The following is a 17,553-nucleotide window of genomic DNA, read 5'->3' as shown; positions in this document are numbered from 1 at the left end:
AAAAAAAAAAAAAAAAAAAAAAAAAAAAAAAAAAAAAAGAATTAGTTTGTTTAGGCAATAAACTAACTGTGTGAGTCTCAACAACACTTTGGAGTATAAAGCTATACACTTAGCAGAGAATCAGTACTTAATAAATATTTGTTACATAAACAAAGGGAAGACAATCATAGAATTTAAATGTTGAGAAGGAATAGAGAGATTGTAAATGAAACCTTCTGATTTTAAGAAGAAACTGAAGTCCAAACAAAGCAAATGACTTCCCTAAGGTGAGATAGACAGATAGATACAGATATAAGAAAGTTATTAGTAACATCAAGACCATAACATAACTATTATTTTAAAGACAAATTAATCTTTTGATCATCTTTGACCCTTAAGTCTATTGTTCATTTCCACTAACATGAAGAACTGACCCCTTAATAGGAAAAAGATAACTGTAGTCTTCTATTTAGTTTTATATTTAATCAAAAGCACTTATTATTCATAGCTGTTAAGAAATCAGAGCACAGATGGAGGAGGATCCCAAAAGCACAAACAAGAAGAGTTGTAGGGTAATGTGATAGGGTTTTTCTGGTCTTAACAACCAAATTAAATTACTATAGATGCTTTCATACTAGGGAAAGCGATAGATAAAATTAAACTTGTAAAATAAAAACCAGAATTCTTTAAATTAAAAAATCAACACTTATTGATAAAAAAAAAATATCCATCAGACCTGGTCTAACTAAGTACGTTCTATTTTTGTTCTCACATATTTAATCTTCAAGATAACCATGTGAGGCAAACAATAGTCCCATAATCCCCATTTTACAAATGAGGAAACTGAGGCACAGAGAATTAAATAATTTGAATCCAGACAATCTGGAGCCAGAGCCCACACTCTTATCTACCATTTTATAATGTTTTAAATTGTATTACTATGTTTTAATACAATATATTTTATTGTAAAGCTAATAATTCATTTTTATTTAATATGTAGTTAGAACTCAAAGTATACAATGCTTATCAAATTTCTAACAATATAGCATGAGCATTTTATTTATGTAGTATTTAGTAACACTTGTGTAAGTAGACCACAAAAAGCCACAGGCTATATATTAAGGATACAACTTTAAGGCATTTTCAGAGACTCCTCATAAAAATTAGTTACTAAGTCAGTCTACTAGATGCCATTATCAGGTCCCAAACTGTTTAGCCATAAAGTAGTCCCTCCTTATCTGCAGGAAATGCGTTCCAAGACCACTCAGCAAATGCCTGAAATCACAGATGGTACCAAATCCTAGGATACTTTTTCCTATACATGCATACGTGTTTCAAGTTTAATTTATAAATTAGGCACAGCAAGAGATTCATTACAATAACCAATAACTGAGGAAAACAATTAAGTCAAATAAGGGTTACGTGAACACAGCACCTCAATACCTCAACAGTCAACCTGATAACTGAGAGGGCTACGGAATGACTAATGGGGCAGGTAGCATCCACAGTGTGGGCATGCTGGACAAAGGGATGATCCACGTCCTGGGTGGGACAGGGAGAGATTTGATCACACTACTCACAACAGTATGCAGTTTAAAGCTGATGATTTACTTTTGGAATTATCCATTTAATGTTTCGAACCTTGGTTAACCTCAGGTAACTGAAACCATAGAAAGGGAAACCGCAGATAAGGGACTACTGAATATAGAAAAAGAAATGAGATTGCTTTAGATTCTGTTGTTGTTCTGTAATTAAAAGTAAGTTTACATAACAGTTACAATGTCTTTTATAGAAAATATTAATCAAACTGACTTAATTCCAGAAAGGAAATATATATGAATCATGATTAAAAACCTGTATTAAAAGCAAGGTCACTCCCCAGGCCTTGTAACCGAAAAGCGACCATCAGGTCTGAGACTCTATTCATATTTTGGCTACACCACCATTTAAAGATGAAGGAGATAAGAAACAACCAAAATAGTAATTAGAAAAGGAAATCTAAATCTATTATCATTACCATCTGCAGTTTCTATCATCGCAGATAAAATTTCTGATGACAAAGTCCTTTACCAGTACATGTAAACAAAAGTATTACTGAAACATAAAGAAAACTTTTCTTTGAATTTTCCCACACCTAATTTGTTGTTGCCTACCTGGAATCCATGCTTGCCTCGCCACCATGTGCTTAACACTTTCGGAGGCATGTCAATAACGGAAACAATGTCTCCCACCTAGGAGAATCAAAATTTTAAGCAAAATGGTTTTAGTTCAAATTTAAACCAATTGTTATACCTAGAATTTAAATCTGAACTGTATGAAAAGGTAAATTACTATTCATGCTCTGGCCGGTAATTTCCAAAAAAGTACTACTTCCTTTTAAAAACAATTTAATTATATTATGATTTGTGAAAGAGAGGTCTACAAAAAGCTAAGCAGCACAAAGACTGTGATTCAACTAACACATGTGCAGTAACTTCAGAAAGCCAGATTAATAGCATAAGATTTTTAAATGTTAGGCATCACACCATTATCATCACTTCTGTTAAAATATTGTTACTGCTGTCACTGACAGTTATCAGATTCACTTATAAAAGATAATTTTAAATATTCATGCTTAGAAACAATAACAGATTCCCTTAATATTACATTTAGTGAGTGCTTACCCTGTGCCAGGCACTGTACTGAGCTCTTGACATATCTTATTTAATCATATAGAAAAGGGCCTAAGATGGGTTATGCTTAGTAAGTATAAAATTTGATGACAACTACCCTTCTTTCAATAGATAGTAAAATATAATTATGTCCACTAAAAGCTAACTTTCTTCACTGTAAAAGAAAACTAGTGAGTTTATATAAACTCATATAAAATCATAAATATAAAAATTACAATAGTTTTAAATAATATATTCAACAGAAATTATATTCTTCAATCAAGAGAAATGCTGATATCTATGATAAAACATAGTTAAGAACTTCAGAGCAATGTTACTAACATATACTATAGAGCTTTAGGAATTTTTCTTTTGTATATTCACAACTGATCTTTCAAATCATGTATAAGCCATTTCGTAAAGCCATATATGCTGACATCATCATTCCAAGACCTACATTTCTTTCTGTACAGAATCTAAAAGTTTGAAAACAATTCAGATTCTATGCAGTAAAAAGTTATATTGTTATTTCTTAAATTTAATTAACTGCCAGCATTTTTTTCCTCGTTAGCCAATATGTATTTTTAGAGGAAAAAATTTAATTCCCCTCCTTTTATATCTGACAGCAAGGTGTGTTCACTTCACCTTTTATCTGTTCTTTAACTCAATCTTTCAACGTATGAAAAGAAAGTATCACTGGGTATTGTTTTAGGTACAAAACACAAAAGACAGACCTTGCTTTCAAGAAGCTCACTGAGACCAAGAGAACAATCATGATTAAATGTAGTAAGTGATGTGTCAGCAATAAGCCATGAGCACAGTTCAAAATGACATTCAATTCAGGTTTTTGGGAGGTATGTATTTGCATGGAGTGAGGGGAGGGAGATCAGGAATGAATTCCCAGACAAAAGAGGAGACATTGAACCTCAATTTTCAAGGATGAGTACTGTCATTTAAACAAAAATAGAAGATATTACAGGCTGAAAGATAAAGGACTATGGAAAAGCCTGGTGCTTTTCATTTTTTTTTAAATTAAGGAAATGGTTAAGAACAGTCGAAGATGAGGCCAGAAAGGCAGCAGGAACCAAATAACAAACAACCTCTTCAGCTATTTACCTCTAAGGTCAGTTCGTCAGGGGCTCGAGCAGTGTACCTCTTGATAACATGGGCAGCACCAACAGCAGGAGTGTTGATGGATGACTCCTCATGAACCAAAAGGTGATTTCCCTTATTATCAATCTATCACAAAGAAAATGTACTCAGAGATAAAGACACTGGACCTGAAAATGCTTCTTTGACTATCTATAGGAGAAATTCATTTTAATTTAGAGATACAATAACCCAAAGAGTCTTAAAAAAAAAAACCCTACCATTTACTGGGTAGTGAAAATATGCTAGTCACTGTGCTGTGCCTATAATATACATGGTTTAATTTAATCCTCACAACTCTAAAAAATACTTATCATCATTTAAAGGTGAGGATGCTAAAGATGAAAGAGGCTATGTAATTTACAAGAGAGTCAATAGTTTTTCCAAGATCTCAATGCAGGTTGGCCCATAGTTCTATATGCTTTCCACTTTCCATCTTGCATTCCCAATTTCCAGTGGGAGGAGAAAACAATATAACTCTACATATGCAAATTAAGAATAAATATGTAATCTATTTACTGAATAATGTTTCACTCAACAGCTACTCTTAAAGAGGACCCTTTAAGAAGTTGTCTCTTGCTCATAAATAACTGAAAAATATTTTCAATTACTAAGTCAACTAAAAAAAAGTACACCTTGCTGAATATATACATTAGTATATTAAACACCAAAATAACAGGTATCATTGATATTCATAAAATATATTAAGATTAGTTTCCAAGATTATCAAAGAAAGATTTGAGACGAAAAAATATTTCCTATATCACGTATCTATCCTCCCAGACGATGAGAATATACCCCATTTCTTTGATTCCTGAAGCTCAATAGATATCAAAATTATGTTAATATCAAATTTCTTAAGTAGATAATTTAAATATACATTTTTCACGAAAAGTGAATTAGGAAATACCTCCATCCAGGTAAGGGCGGGCCCACAGTTGATCTTGTTGCCAGCGATAGCTGAAAGGCGTGACAGGTAAGCCATAAGCATCTGAGTGACTGACTGAAAAGAAAGAGATTCAGTGTAACTCTGAGGAAAGATACTATGCTCTCTGGCAGAGAAAACTGATGGTTTCTGGAAGAAAAAAATCTATAGATCTTTAGGCATTTTAATAGTTACAGAGGATTCTTCACAGAAACTTACCAGTAGCACTATGGGCACTTACATAGCAACTCAGCCCCTGCCTCATGCAGAGCTTCAACTTCTAGCCCCTTATCAGCAATCAAACTATTCCATGGTTTCTAATTTCATCGCTTTCTATTTTTGTACTGAATATGCAAAAAGATAACTGTAGCAGATCCATATTTGGCTTTTCTGCCTAGATTTCCCCTACTACTCAGAAACCCTTTTCCCCAAGACCCACTGTCATCTTCCATGCACGTGGCTGTGGCAGGAGCAGCCATGTTCATACGTGATCCTACAGTTTTCCCCTACTCCTTAGAAATGCTTTTGCCCAAGACCCACTGTAATCTTACATGCACATGGCTGTGGCAGGAACAGCCATGTTCATACGTGATCCTACACCATGGTTCAGCTGACTGGTCCAGGAATATGCCCCAATATTAGTTGGACCAATCAAGAGTTAATCCAGGAATTAGGACACAGATTCTAGCTCAGTCTGGCTGCTCCCTTAAAAGGGGATAAAAACCTGGGACCTCTTGGTGGTGGCCATGTTTTAGGATAATCTGAGAGAAAAAAATGAAACAGGACGCAGAAATGAGAAATGCAGATAAAGGGACTTTTATATTTTCTATAGTACAAAGAGATCCGTGTTTCAAGACACTCCTGAGACCCTGCTGCAGTGTCCGTTATATTTTAACACTTAACGAACCCACTAAATCTCAGAACATTGCTTTATTTAGATCTGGTGGGGGCAGTGGTTTACACCAATTTTTCATTATTTCCTTGCGTCCACTCTCTCCTCCTATAACTCCCATCAGCAGAAACCTCTCTGGACCTATTCTCCATGACTCCCAAATGTTCTCTCACAACTTGTTAACTTTCTGTCCCTTCCAGGGGGGTATTCTTATTATAAATGACTTGGCTTGATCAACTCCCTGACTTTCTCTTCGGCTGGGTACATTCTGCATGGAGTTCAGTCATTCAGGTTTGCTCTTATTAAAATTAATGTAAATGATCCTATATTCATTTACAACATCTCTGATTTTATTTATTTAAATCCATTTCATGGATGTGACAGCTTCATTTTCTCTCAGAGGATAGTAATTATCCTTTGAAAAGCCTTGTTTGTACCTCTTGGTTATTTTATTTCTTCAGTTTCTATGTGTAAACTTTCTAGTCTCCTTATGCTTTGCAGTCATGCTGCACTTACATGTTTAGGCTATATTTACTCTTCCCCATAAACCTTATCCCATCTACTTTTAAAGATTCCTCACAATTTTTGATTCCCTGATGGTACTTTTGGTTTAATGATGCTATAAAGAACTTCTGTTTAGAAATCTTTTATGTTTTTACTAAACATTTTTTGTAGCGGTGAAGGTAAGTGCATACACCCAGCATGCTGTCATAAACTACTCAAACAACACTGTTTTAAGATGGATTTCTTTGATCATGAAAGGTAACGTTTTCCATATTTTGCTTCCATTTTTATGTGCTCTCTGGAGAATGATTTGCTCATATATATTGCTTGTTTATATATTATGAGTTGTTTTCCCTTATAAAATTATGCACTGAACCTACTCTAATTCTAAACATTCTATTTAACATTACTAACTTTTCAGTTATGAAACAGGCAAGTAGTCCCAGGAGTCATCCTGAGTGTTCAATATAAGCTTTTGTTTAGTATACAGACAAAAATTTCTGCAAACTCATATATAGTGATTACCTCTGTACTAAATGTACTGAAGTACTAAATGCTTACCTCTGGACTGTCCTTCAGGGTGTCAGAACGGGGAAGCTCTGAGAGCTGGGAAAATCTTCGGTCATAAATACATAGATGAAGATGTTTATCAAGTACCCGAAAATCTTCATAACTTCTTTTAACAATCCAACTTTTTCCCTATTGGTAGAAAAAAGAAACTCATATAATTCATCTCTATTGGGAAATACTTAAGAATCAGGCCTTATTCTATAATGTTATTTTATTCATGAGATTTTATATTTTCTAATGAGAAGTTTCTCTTAACTTGATAGTTAATAGCTAAAACTGTGGAACACACCAATGAGTTATATTACATTAAAAGGCCAATAATGGAAAATAAGATAGAACTCTCCACCAACCCTCTTCCTACTGCTGGTCAAAATCCACTGCCTCACTTTCAGAATAACTGCTAAATGGTTAAGATAACATGTGATCTTAAATCTACCAAAAAGAAAAAAAAAAACATAAAATAACTTTGGGTAGGAGAATATTAACCAAAATTTAAGAAAAATAAAATCAGGTTTTGATTTGTTACTACCAACATTTTCTGTAACTGAGATCGGAAATATACTCAAAAACCAAAACTAATGAAGTCTTCCTCTATAAACACTTGATATTCACATAGCATCTAGAAACCTCAGCTCTCCCTGCCGCTCAGGGCTTCTTCCCTTCTTTGCCCAATCTCACAAGCTCATTTTTTAAAATCACACTCCGAAAGAATACTTATTAGATACTATCTTCTAATAATCTTCTCTTGAATCTATCACTTCTTGTTCAGTCCCATAGCCCAAGCTTCAGTAAGGACCATCATCATTTCTTACCTGAAATATTGCTAATATGTTTTGCCCTTGAACTCCTCCCCTGCACCCCCAACTACAAAATACAGAGTTTATCAGCTCACACTGCAACAAGAAGTCCTTCAAAAGCTCCTGTGGTGAGTAATGATGAGCACATCCCAACTGTATAGCATGTAGTTTTGCAATTTAATCTAATTTTACGTAGTCTTTTGGCTCACAAAAATCTGGAGGGTCTGAAAGAAAAAGCCTTCAGAGTAACCAGTTCCTCCATCTGCCCCAGACAACTGGAGCAGAAATAGAGGGTATCACCTCATGAGAGGGTGCTGATTTCTAATCACAAGTGTATCAAAAACTAACATGATAAACTTGCATAATCCCACTTTGGACTGTAATCCTCCATGACATAGACAAAAAGCCATTACCAGCTCCCTCTTTCAGAGCGTTCTAAGAATGAAATAATAGATGTGGCTGAGACTTCTACACTTAACCTTGGCTGAAAGGCAGAGAAGCAATGTGACTGAGACTTTTGAAGAACAGTGTCCTGATCCATATTCTGAGAGATGCTAATTCACTAAGTCTGGAAAGGGATCCAGTTAGTTCTGATGATCAGCCTGAATTGAGGGCCACTGGTCTACAGGATTAAACCCAAGCTATCCCCACATATCACAGCTTTTATCATCTGGGCCCTGTCTATTTCCAGACTGATCTCACTGGCTACTCCTCCATGCCCTTTCTTGGCTTCCAGTTATATAGAATGATTTGCATATATTCGATTCATGAGCTGAATGTTCATTTCCTTGCCTTCATGATTCTTTAAGTGCTGTTTGTTCTTCCTGTCATGTTAGCTGTTTCTCTGATGCTTTGCTCAAGCAAACTCCTTTATTTTCTCAGTTCTATCACTACCTTCTACCCAGAGCATTCCTGGGAACCACCAAGTTATGATGTATAAGCAACATTTTATTTCAAATTTGCCAAACTGGTCTCCAAAGTGGTAACACCAATTTATTCACCCAACAGTAGTATATGAGTTCCCACTGCCCCCAAATCCTTGCAATTCGTGGCATCATCAGAATTTACAGTATGCTAACAAGACAGAGATGAAACGGTATCTTCTTTTCATTTACATTCCCTTGATTATGAGTGAAGCATAGCATCTTTTCATTTGCTACTAAGATTTCTTTTTGTATGAATTGCCTATTACTACCAAAATCCTGTTCATTTTCTCTACTACAATGACTGTATTGACTTCTAGAAGATTTTGTTTATTAATATATTGGAAAATAATCTTTATAATTGACATGTATTGTAAAACACTGGATCCAAGTCTGAGACTGTCCCCTCAATTTACAGTATCTCATCAAAAAGAAGGAACATAAAACTTTATTTCCTTCTTTATGAACATAATCACGGATTAGGTAGTTTGCTGAAATTTTCACATAGGTATGTGAAAGAACAAGTATGAAAATAAGTATCCAATAAAATAATTTAAATTTTCATCCGAACAAGAAGGCCTTACAGCCATCGCCCATAGTATTTTAAATGTATCCATTATATCTTCTGATTTGGGTTTGGCCTACAGTGTTTTTAAAACTGTATTTGAAAACATTTAGGTATAACACAGCAAGCACAAGTTTGCCAATGTCATTACCACACCCAGCCATTTTCCTTAACTAACATTACCTATACAGATGCTTAATGTATTTAGATTTACCAACTCCTGAAATAAACACATAGCTAATAGCTTGGCTCTAGGACCACAATGTCCCAATTGTGAATCGTGCTTATTTAAGAATTAAATCAAATAAATCAATGTAAAGTACTTAGTAGTAGGCAGAAAGAAATAGCTGAATACATGCTAGCTATTACTACTCTTTATTAATTTGGAGAACTTATTCTGGGCTGAACCTACCAAAAGTAGAAAACAAGGTTTCCAAACAAATTCTCAGGCTATTTAGCAGAACAAGCAAGCAGTCACCAATGCTCAACAACTCAAAAAACAAAAGAACATTCTTAACAATTACTTTTCAGTGCATCAAGGTTTCACTCAGCTACAAGTTAATATATCTTTAGAGATCAAAGACTGTTTTCCACATTGGCTGAACCATCAGCTTCAGCTTTGGAGAATAAAATCTCAAATTTCACATTATTATGTTGAATAATTCAGCATGCCCTGGTGATCATCCATTTATGTTTTGTTTTTCTGCTCCATTTCACGAGAAGATGTAAGATTAAGCTTCAACTCCAAGCGTGTGTACAGTTATTCCATGGTATTAAAGGTGAGAAGAGAAATGACCTGCAATTTGGTAGGCTCACATTTATTACTCCTTTTGAAGAAGTGGTCAAGATCACTGAAATGCAGTCCTACATTTTTTGGTGCCTGATGCTTGAAGAAGAGAAATTGGCTCTGCTTCTAATCCTTTTTCAGTCAACACTCTTTAGGAAATACAGAGTGCTCTGGTGTATTATAAGGTAATCTTTGCTAGTTGGAATATCATTTTCCCCTTGTCTTACATAATAGATTTCTAGAGCTACAAAAGTGTGAAACAGAGGAAAGAGAGAAGAAAAAAAGAAAGAATGAGAATAGCAGCCAGTAACTGAGAATGCAGGATCTGAATTTATACTACCCTAGGCTACGTGCTAGTCACTTGACCACAGATAACTATTTCACACAGTTTCCTCATCTGCAAAATGGGGAGGCTAATAGCACCCGGGGTTGTCAGAAGAGTAAGTGAAATAATCCACATAAGGTGCTTAACAGACTCCCTGGAAACCATTCATGAAATACCAGTTATCACTATTGGTATTTTTCTCACTGTTAAAGCTGTCTGGAATAAAAATAACTTTTGCATGCTACATTGCTCATGTATCTATCATGCATGGAGTGTAGCAGGCAAATATTAGTTTGGTTAAATTGTTAACACTAGAACAATGCCTCCACTAATAAAGATTGATTCTGAAAAAGGTGTTTGAACTTCCAAACTGATCGATTTGGGAGTTCTAAGATGACAGTACAATAATTGATAACAAGATTATAAATAATAGATTTGTATTTAAGTTTATGTTGCAATGTCTTATACTTTCTTAGCATTAATTCCTAAAAATGTGACATTAGCAGAAGCTAGGTTAAGGGTAAATTGGATATTTCTGTACTATTTTTATAGCTTTTCTGTGAGTCTAAAATCATTGTAAAATGAAAAGTTAAAATAAATACACACAAAATTCTTAAAAATTGACAGGTTGTACCAACTTTTACTGCCTGGGTCTATTTCAATGCATCCTCACAAATACTAAAATAATGACTTAAAATTTTCCAGTAGGTGAAAACTGTATCTTCTCTTAGTTTGCCTTTTATTGACTTAATGAAGCTAAACACAATTTCATATTTCTCAGTCACTTTTATTTCTTCTTTTGTAAAAAAAACTATTCATATTTTTGCCAATCTTTCTACTTAGTATATTGTATATTACTACAACTTATAACATCAAACTACAGTATAATTGTATGTTTAATCAAATTATTTGATGGAACTATTAGCCTTTTGAGAGCTGTAACAGACAGTGAGTTACAGTCAAGAAAATTCCTTGAATGTATACTGATGTTATTTATTAAATGGTTTAATACACGATATTGAATTTTCTGCTTAAAAGACCTCAAAAAGAAATAGTCTTGAATGGGATTACATCAAAGTAAAAAGCTTCTGCACAGCAAAGAAAATGATTATCAGAGCAAAGAAAACCTCCACAGATCAGGAAAAAATACTTCTTATAAGGGGTTAGTATCTGAAATCTATTTTAAAAATTCAAAGAATCCTACAGAAAAAAACAAACAAAAATAAACCCCAATTAACCAATGGGCAAAAGCACTGAACAGACATTTCTTAAAAGATAACATACAAATGGTCAATAGATATTATGAAAAAATGCTCAATATCACTAGTCATTAGGGAAGTACAAATTAATACCACAATGAGATATCATCTTGCATCTGTCAGAACGGCTATTATCAAAAAGACAAAAGATGGTAAGTGTTGGCAAAACTGTGGAGAAAAGGAAACAAAGGAATCCCCATACACTTTTGTTGAAAATATAAATTGGAAATATAAATTGGTACAGCCATTTTGGAAAACTATATGGAGGTTCCTCAAAAAACTAAAAATAGAATTACCATATGACTCAATAATCCCACATCTAGATATATACCCTGAGAACTTGAAATCAATATGTCAAAAAGATATCTGCTCTCCTTGGTTCACTGCAGCCTTATTTACAATAGCGAAGTTATGGAATCAACTTAAGTGTCCATCAATGGATCAGTAGATAAAAACAAATGTGGTATACATACACAATGGAATACTATTCAGCCTTAAAGAAAATCCTGTCATTTGCAACAACATTGATAAATCTGGAGGACATTATGCGCAGTAAAATAAGCCTGGCAAAGAAAGACAAATATCACATGGTCTCCCATGTAGAATCTGAATCAACTAAATTCACAGAAGCAGAGTTGAATGGTGGTTACCATGGGCTGAGAATGGGGAAAGTGAAGAGATGCTGGTCAATAGGTATAAACTTGTAGTTAGGAGGAGTAAGTAATAAGTATTTAAGGTGGAAAAAATAAATAACTTCAGAATATGAATCACTAAAAAAAGAAATGTGCTGGTCTTATTTGCTTCAGGTATTCTTCCGATAGAGGTATTTAAAAAATATTTTTAAAAGAGGTGTGAAAATATATTGTTACACGTTTTTTATTTGTTCTGCCAGCTCAACTTCTAGTTCATTTGGTTTTGTGTTACCAAGTACCACATGGAAATGAGAGGTCATTTAAAAATACATTCGTGATACAGTTCCATTTCAGAAGTGATCAATGTCTGTCTAGTTACAAAGTAATCATTGGACTTCTGGTTACTGGTCTGCTATGTAACAAGCTCAGAAGTCGCCACTCCATCCCAACAAGTAAAAAGCTGAACAAAGTGAAAATCAACAGATCTTCCTTAAATCTGTCACAGAACAAATCACTATCACCCTCCCAAATTAGAGGCAGACAGGTAAACATAAAGAATTGCAACTTACCCAGAGCAGAAATCCACAAGCAGAAACCTCTGTGGGAACAAGTGCTAGGGTAGAAAAACTTAACCTATAATTGATAAATTGCTAGAGGCTCAGGGATGACAAGTCTGAGCATTAAAAACTGTAGGAGAACCCAGTCATTGAGGAGCCACGTACTTTTGTGAGCTCTACTAGGTCCTCACAGTAAATATCTGAAAAAAATCTCCTTGTGCTCTGAAGAGGGAGAGGAGACAATAAACTTTTGAAACACACCCAAGTACTATGCTTTTAACAAAGTCTGCCCTCAGGAAAAACTCTTACCACAGCCTCATTTTCTGGAGTAAGAAGAAAATCCAGCTCCAGCTTCTTTGAGCTTTCCACTGGGGAGAAGGAGAATACCAAACTCCAGCCCACTCCAGTCATCCTGTCCTACCTAAAGGCACAGGATGGAGGGTTGTGGACTGAGATTCACGTGTGAAGTTCACAGTTCAGAGGCACAGGCTCACAAAAAGACTGAGACCTAATCACAGGATTATAGAATGCTTCCCCCCCACACACACACCTTACCATCACATTACTAACAGGCTATTTACTATACTTCTTTCACCCAGTACCTTATGTCCACCTTCAACAAAAAATCACAATGTGAACTAAAAGGAAAAAAAACACCGTTTAAAGAGACTGAATAAGCATCAGAAGAAGAGTCAAAGATGGCAGGAATGTTGGAATTATCACACCAATAATTTAAAAGAACCATGATTAATCTGCTAATAGGTTTAAGGAAAAAGTAGGCAATATACAAGAACAGATGTAAGCAGAGAATTGGAAATTATAACAAAGAATAAAAAAGAAATGCTAGAGATCAAAAACAGAAAGGATGAATGTCTTTGATGGATTCATTAGTTGACTAGACACAACTGAGGAAAGAATTGGAGCTTGAGGATATCACAATAGAAACAACCAAAACTGAAATGCAAAGAGAAAAAAGACTGAAGAAAAGGAACAGAATATCTAGAAACAGTGGAAAAACTACAAAAGGCATGATACATACATATTGAGAATACCAGAAGGAGAAGAAATGGAGAAAGGAGAAGAAACGGAGAAGGAGAAAGAAATGGAGAAAAACCAATATTTCTAGAATAATGACTGAGACACCAAACCACCGGTCCTGGAAGCTCAGCTCAAAATATACAAAATGTGTATTTTGCATGGCCTTTCATTTCCATAAAACAGGATAAATTGCATCACCTTCCTCAAAACAACTTCAGAAAATCCAAGATACAGAAACTATCTTGCAAGAAGCTGGAAGTGTGCGGGGGAACACCTTTATAGAGGGTCAAAATCGGAATTACATAACATATTCTCAGAAACCACAGAGGCAAGAGGAGAGTAGAATAAATGTTTTAAATGTTAACAAAATAACCCCTACCCAGCAACCTAGAATTCTGTACTCTGCAAAATTATCCCTCATAAGTGAAAGAGAAATAAAGCTTGTCAAACAAAAATTGAGAAAATTTGTGGTCAGCAGATCTGCTCTGTAAGAAATGTAAAAGAAGTTCTTTAAAGAAAAAGAAAATGATATAGATCAGAAACCTGTAGCTATATAAAGAATGGAAAAGTAACGGAGAAGAATAAGTGAAGGTAAAATACAACTTTGGTTCCTTATTCTTAATTGATATAACAGATAGCAGTTTGTTCAAATAATAGCAACAACAATGTACTTGACTATGTATGTTTTACATATATATGGTATGGGGGTATGTGTATATGTATATGTTTATGTATGATTTCTATATGTAAAATGCATGACAGTAATACTACAAAGGATAGAGAGGAATTACAAATAATTTTTATTACAAGGCACCTGCACAATCCATGATGCAGTGTAATTATTTGAAAATGAACTAGGATTAGTTATAATGTATACCACAACCTCTAGTGCAACCACTAAAAAAAAAATTTGTTTTTTTCTTTTTTTTGAGACGGAATCTCGCTCTGTCACCCAGGCTGGGGTGCAGTGGTGTGATCTCGGCTCACTGCAACCTCCGCCTCCCAGGTTCAAGTGATTCTCCTGCCTCAGCCTCCCGAGTAGCTGGGACCACAAGCACATGCCACCACGTCTGGCTATTTTTTTGTAGTTTTAGTAGAGACAGGGTTTCACCATGTTAGCCAGGATAGTCTCGATCTCCTGACCACATGATCTGTCTGCCTCAGCATCCCAAAGTGCTGGGATTACAGGCATAAGCCACCACACCTGGCCTAAAAAAAATTTTTAAATGTAATTGATACGCTAAGAAACGAGAGAAAATGGAAACATATAAAATGTTCAATTAAAAACACAAAAAGAGAATAGATCATAAATGTTTTCACCACACATGCAAAAAAAGTTAACTGTGAGCTGATGGATATGTAACTTAGCTGCAGTAATCATTGCACAATGCATACACATATCAAAATATCACATTCTACCCCTTAAATATATGTAATTTTTATTTGATAATTATATATATACCACAATAAGTTGGAAAAAAAGACACAAAAAGGAGACAAAGTATGGAAAACAAAAATAGGGACAAAGAACAAAGGCAATAAATAGAAACAATGACAGACAGATATTAATCCAATTGTATCAATAATCACTTTAAACATCAGTGGTCTAACATACCAATTAAAAGATGAATTGTCAGAGTGGATCAAAAACAGGACCCACCTGTCTAAAAGAAATCAACTTTAAAGATAAGATAGATTAAAATAAAATGATAAAGATATGCCATACTGATTTTTTAATTAAAAAAGCAAAAATAGCTATATTTACTTCAGTCAGAGCAGACTTCAGAGCAAAGAAAGTTATGAGGGATAAATAGGGGCACTGAGTAATGTCAAATGGATCAATACTCCAAGAAGAAATTTAAACAATCTTTAATATTTATGTGCTTACAGACTATGAAAGTACTGTGAGGCAAATACTGATTAAATTGCAAAGAGAAATAATTATAGTTGTAATTATTTAACATTCTCTATAAGAAATTATTTAACACCCCCCCCCCATTAGAAATGAATAGATCCAGTCAGCAGAAAATCAGTAAGAAAATAGTTGACTTAACGGTACCATCAATCAATGGGATATAATTGATATTGATAGAATACCTTAACAACAACAGATTACACATGCTTCTGAGGCTCATATGGAACAGTCACTGTATCTTGGGGACCACATTCTAGGGCATAAAACATACCATAACGAGTTTTTAAAAAATAGAATTCAAAATATGTCTGCTCTCAGAGTGTCAGAGGAGTCTGAACCAGAAGGACTCACCTTGAAGAAGTGCCGGATGAAATGAGGCTGAGACCGACTGAGCTGCATTCCGAGGAGGTTAGGCATTCCAAGTCACAGGATGAGACAGGAGGTCGGTACAAAATACAAGTCACAAAGACCTTGCTGATAAAACAGCATGCAGTAAAGATGCCGGCCAAAACCCGCCAAAACCAAGACGGTGATGAAAGTGACCTTTGGTCATCCTCACCGCTCATTATACACTAATTATAATGTACTAGCATGCTAAAAGACACTCCCACCAGCACCACAATAGTTTACAAATGTGATAGCAACGTCAAGAAGTTACCCTATATGATCTAAAAATGAGACGAACCCTCAGTTCTGGGAACTACCTACCCCCTTCCCAGAAAACTCATGAATAATCCAACCCTTACTTAGCATACAATCAAGGAATAACATAAAAATAGCCAACGAGCAGCCCATTCTGTTGCTCTGCCTATGGAGTAGCCATTCTTTATTCCTTTATTTTCCTAATAAACTTGCGTTCACGTTATGGGCTCTCCCCAAATTCTTTCTTGTGCAAGATCCAAGAACCCTCTCTTGGGGTCTGGATCAGGACCTCTTTTCAGTAATGAGACCACAGGAATTAAACTATTAGTCAATAATAGAAAAAATGTCCACAAGGAATTAAACTATTAGTCATCAATACATAAAATAGTTGAAAAATATCAAAAAATATGGAGATCAAATGACACACTTCTAAATAAAACACGGGTAAAAGAAGAAATCTCAAGAGAAATTACTATTTTGAGCCAAATAAAAATGAAAATACAACTTACCCAAATTTGTGAGAGGCAGTAAAAGCAGTGCTTAGAGAAAATCTATAGCACTGAATGCACACATTAGAAAAGAGCAGAGGAGGAAAATGGTGGCTAGGAGCAAGGCTAACTTGCAGTTCCCACTCAGACAGACAGAACAGTATGTGGAGACTCACATCATGAACTTTTGCTCCCAGAACCATCACAGGAACATACCAGGAAAACCAAAAGCATTCACAAACCCTTGGAAAAAAAGCAGTTTGCTACTGCAAACTCCATGAGACAGCGGAAAAACAGTGAGTGTCCAAAGTGTGAAATGGGGAAGTCTGCTCTGAACATACATCCTCACTGGGCAACCTGAAAATCCAGATCATGGAAGAAAGATTTAACCTTACCTAGAGCAGAAATGAATTTAGAGAGCCGAGTGAAATATAAAAGTAAAAGCAGCAGCTGGAAGAGCCCTGTAGACACTTTACTGGGCACTTCCCGGACCCTAGGGAAGCCCAGGGAAGCCATTTCTGACTTTATCTCACGGGGGTTCTTTGGGAGAGCTGCCAGTGGAACTGCGGACAGACCACAGGAAAAAGGAAAATTCCAGCTCAATTTTGTAATAACATTCACGAAGCACAAATTTTCCTGGGCAGAATCCAGGTTGGGTGGGGGAAGCAAACAGGAAGTACAGATAGGAGTACAGAAGACAAGGTAGATGGGGAGAGGTGAAGCCTGAAAGCCTTGAGTGTTTTCTCAGCAGGGATAATCCCCCTTAGATCATAACTCCAATGGCCTGAGAATCACACCCCATCCCCCAAAGCACCCGCAGCAACTCTCACCCAAGCTCAGACACGTCTAACCCTATCCCCGCCTGATGTCTTTCTCTACCTGCCCTGATAGCTGAGACAAAAGATATAATCTCTTGGGAACTCCATGGCCTCACCCTTCACCTGAAAAACCAAAC

The 17,553-nt window shown here is 35.4% G+C and overlaps 1 protein-coding gene across 1 annotated transcript in view; it reads right to left on the bottom strand.

Annotated features, from left to right (window-relative positions):
- ARHGAP32 (Rho GTPase activating protein 32) overlaps positions 1–17,553 on the bottom strand; it is a 173,354-nt gene that overhangs the window by 104,522 nt on the left and 51,279 nt on the right. Inside the window, exons 4-7 of the mRNA XM_017871179.1 lie at positions 6,662–6,799; positions 4,690–4,782; positions 3,747–3,869; positions 2,133–2,210 (exon numbers count right to left, since the gene is read on the bottom strand). Of these exons, the coding sequence (XP_017726668.1) occupies positions 2,133–2,210; positions 3,747–3,869; positions 4,690–4,782; positions 6,662–6,799 (432 nt within the window). The remainder of the gene's footprint in view (positions 1–2,132; positions 2,211–3,746; positions 3,870–4,689; positions 4,783–6,661; positions 6,800–17,553) is intronic.

This window comes from Rhinopithecus bieti, unplaced genomic scaffold (genome assembly GCF_001698545.2).
Source record: "Rhinopithecus bieti isolate Rb0 unplaced genomic scaffold, ASM169854v2 scaffold_5750, whole genome shotgun sequence".
Lineage (NCBI taxonomy): Eukaryota > Metazoa > Chordata > Mammalia > Primates > Cercopithecidae > Rhinopithecus > Rhinopithecus bieti.
Note: the sequence above shows the minus strand (reverse complement) of the source record. Positions and strands in the feature narration are given on the sequence as shown.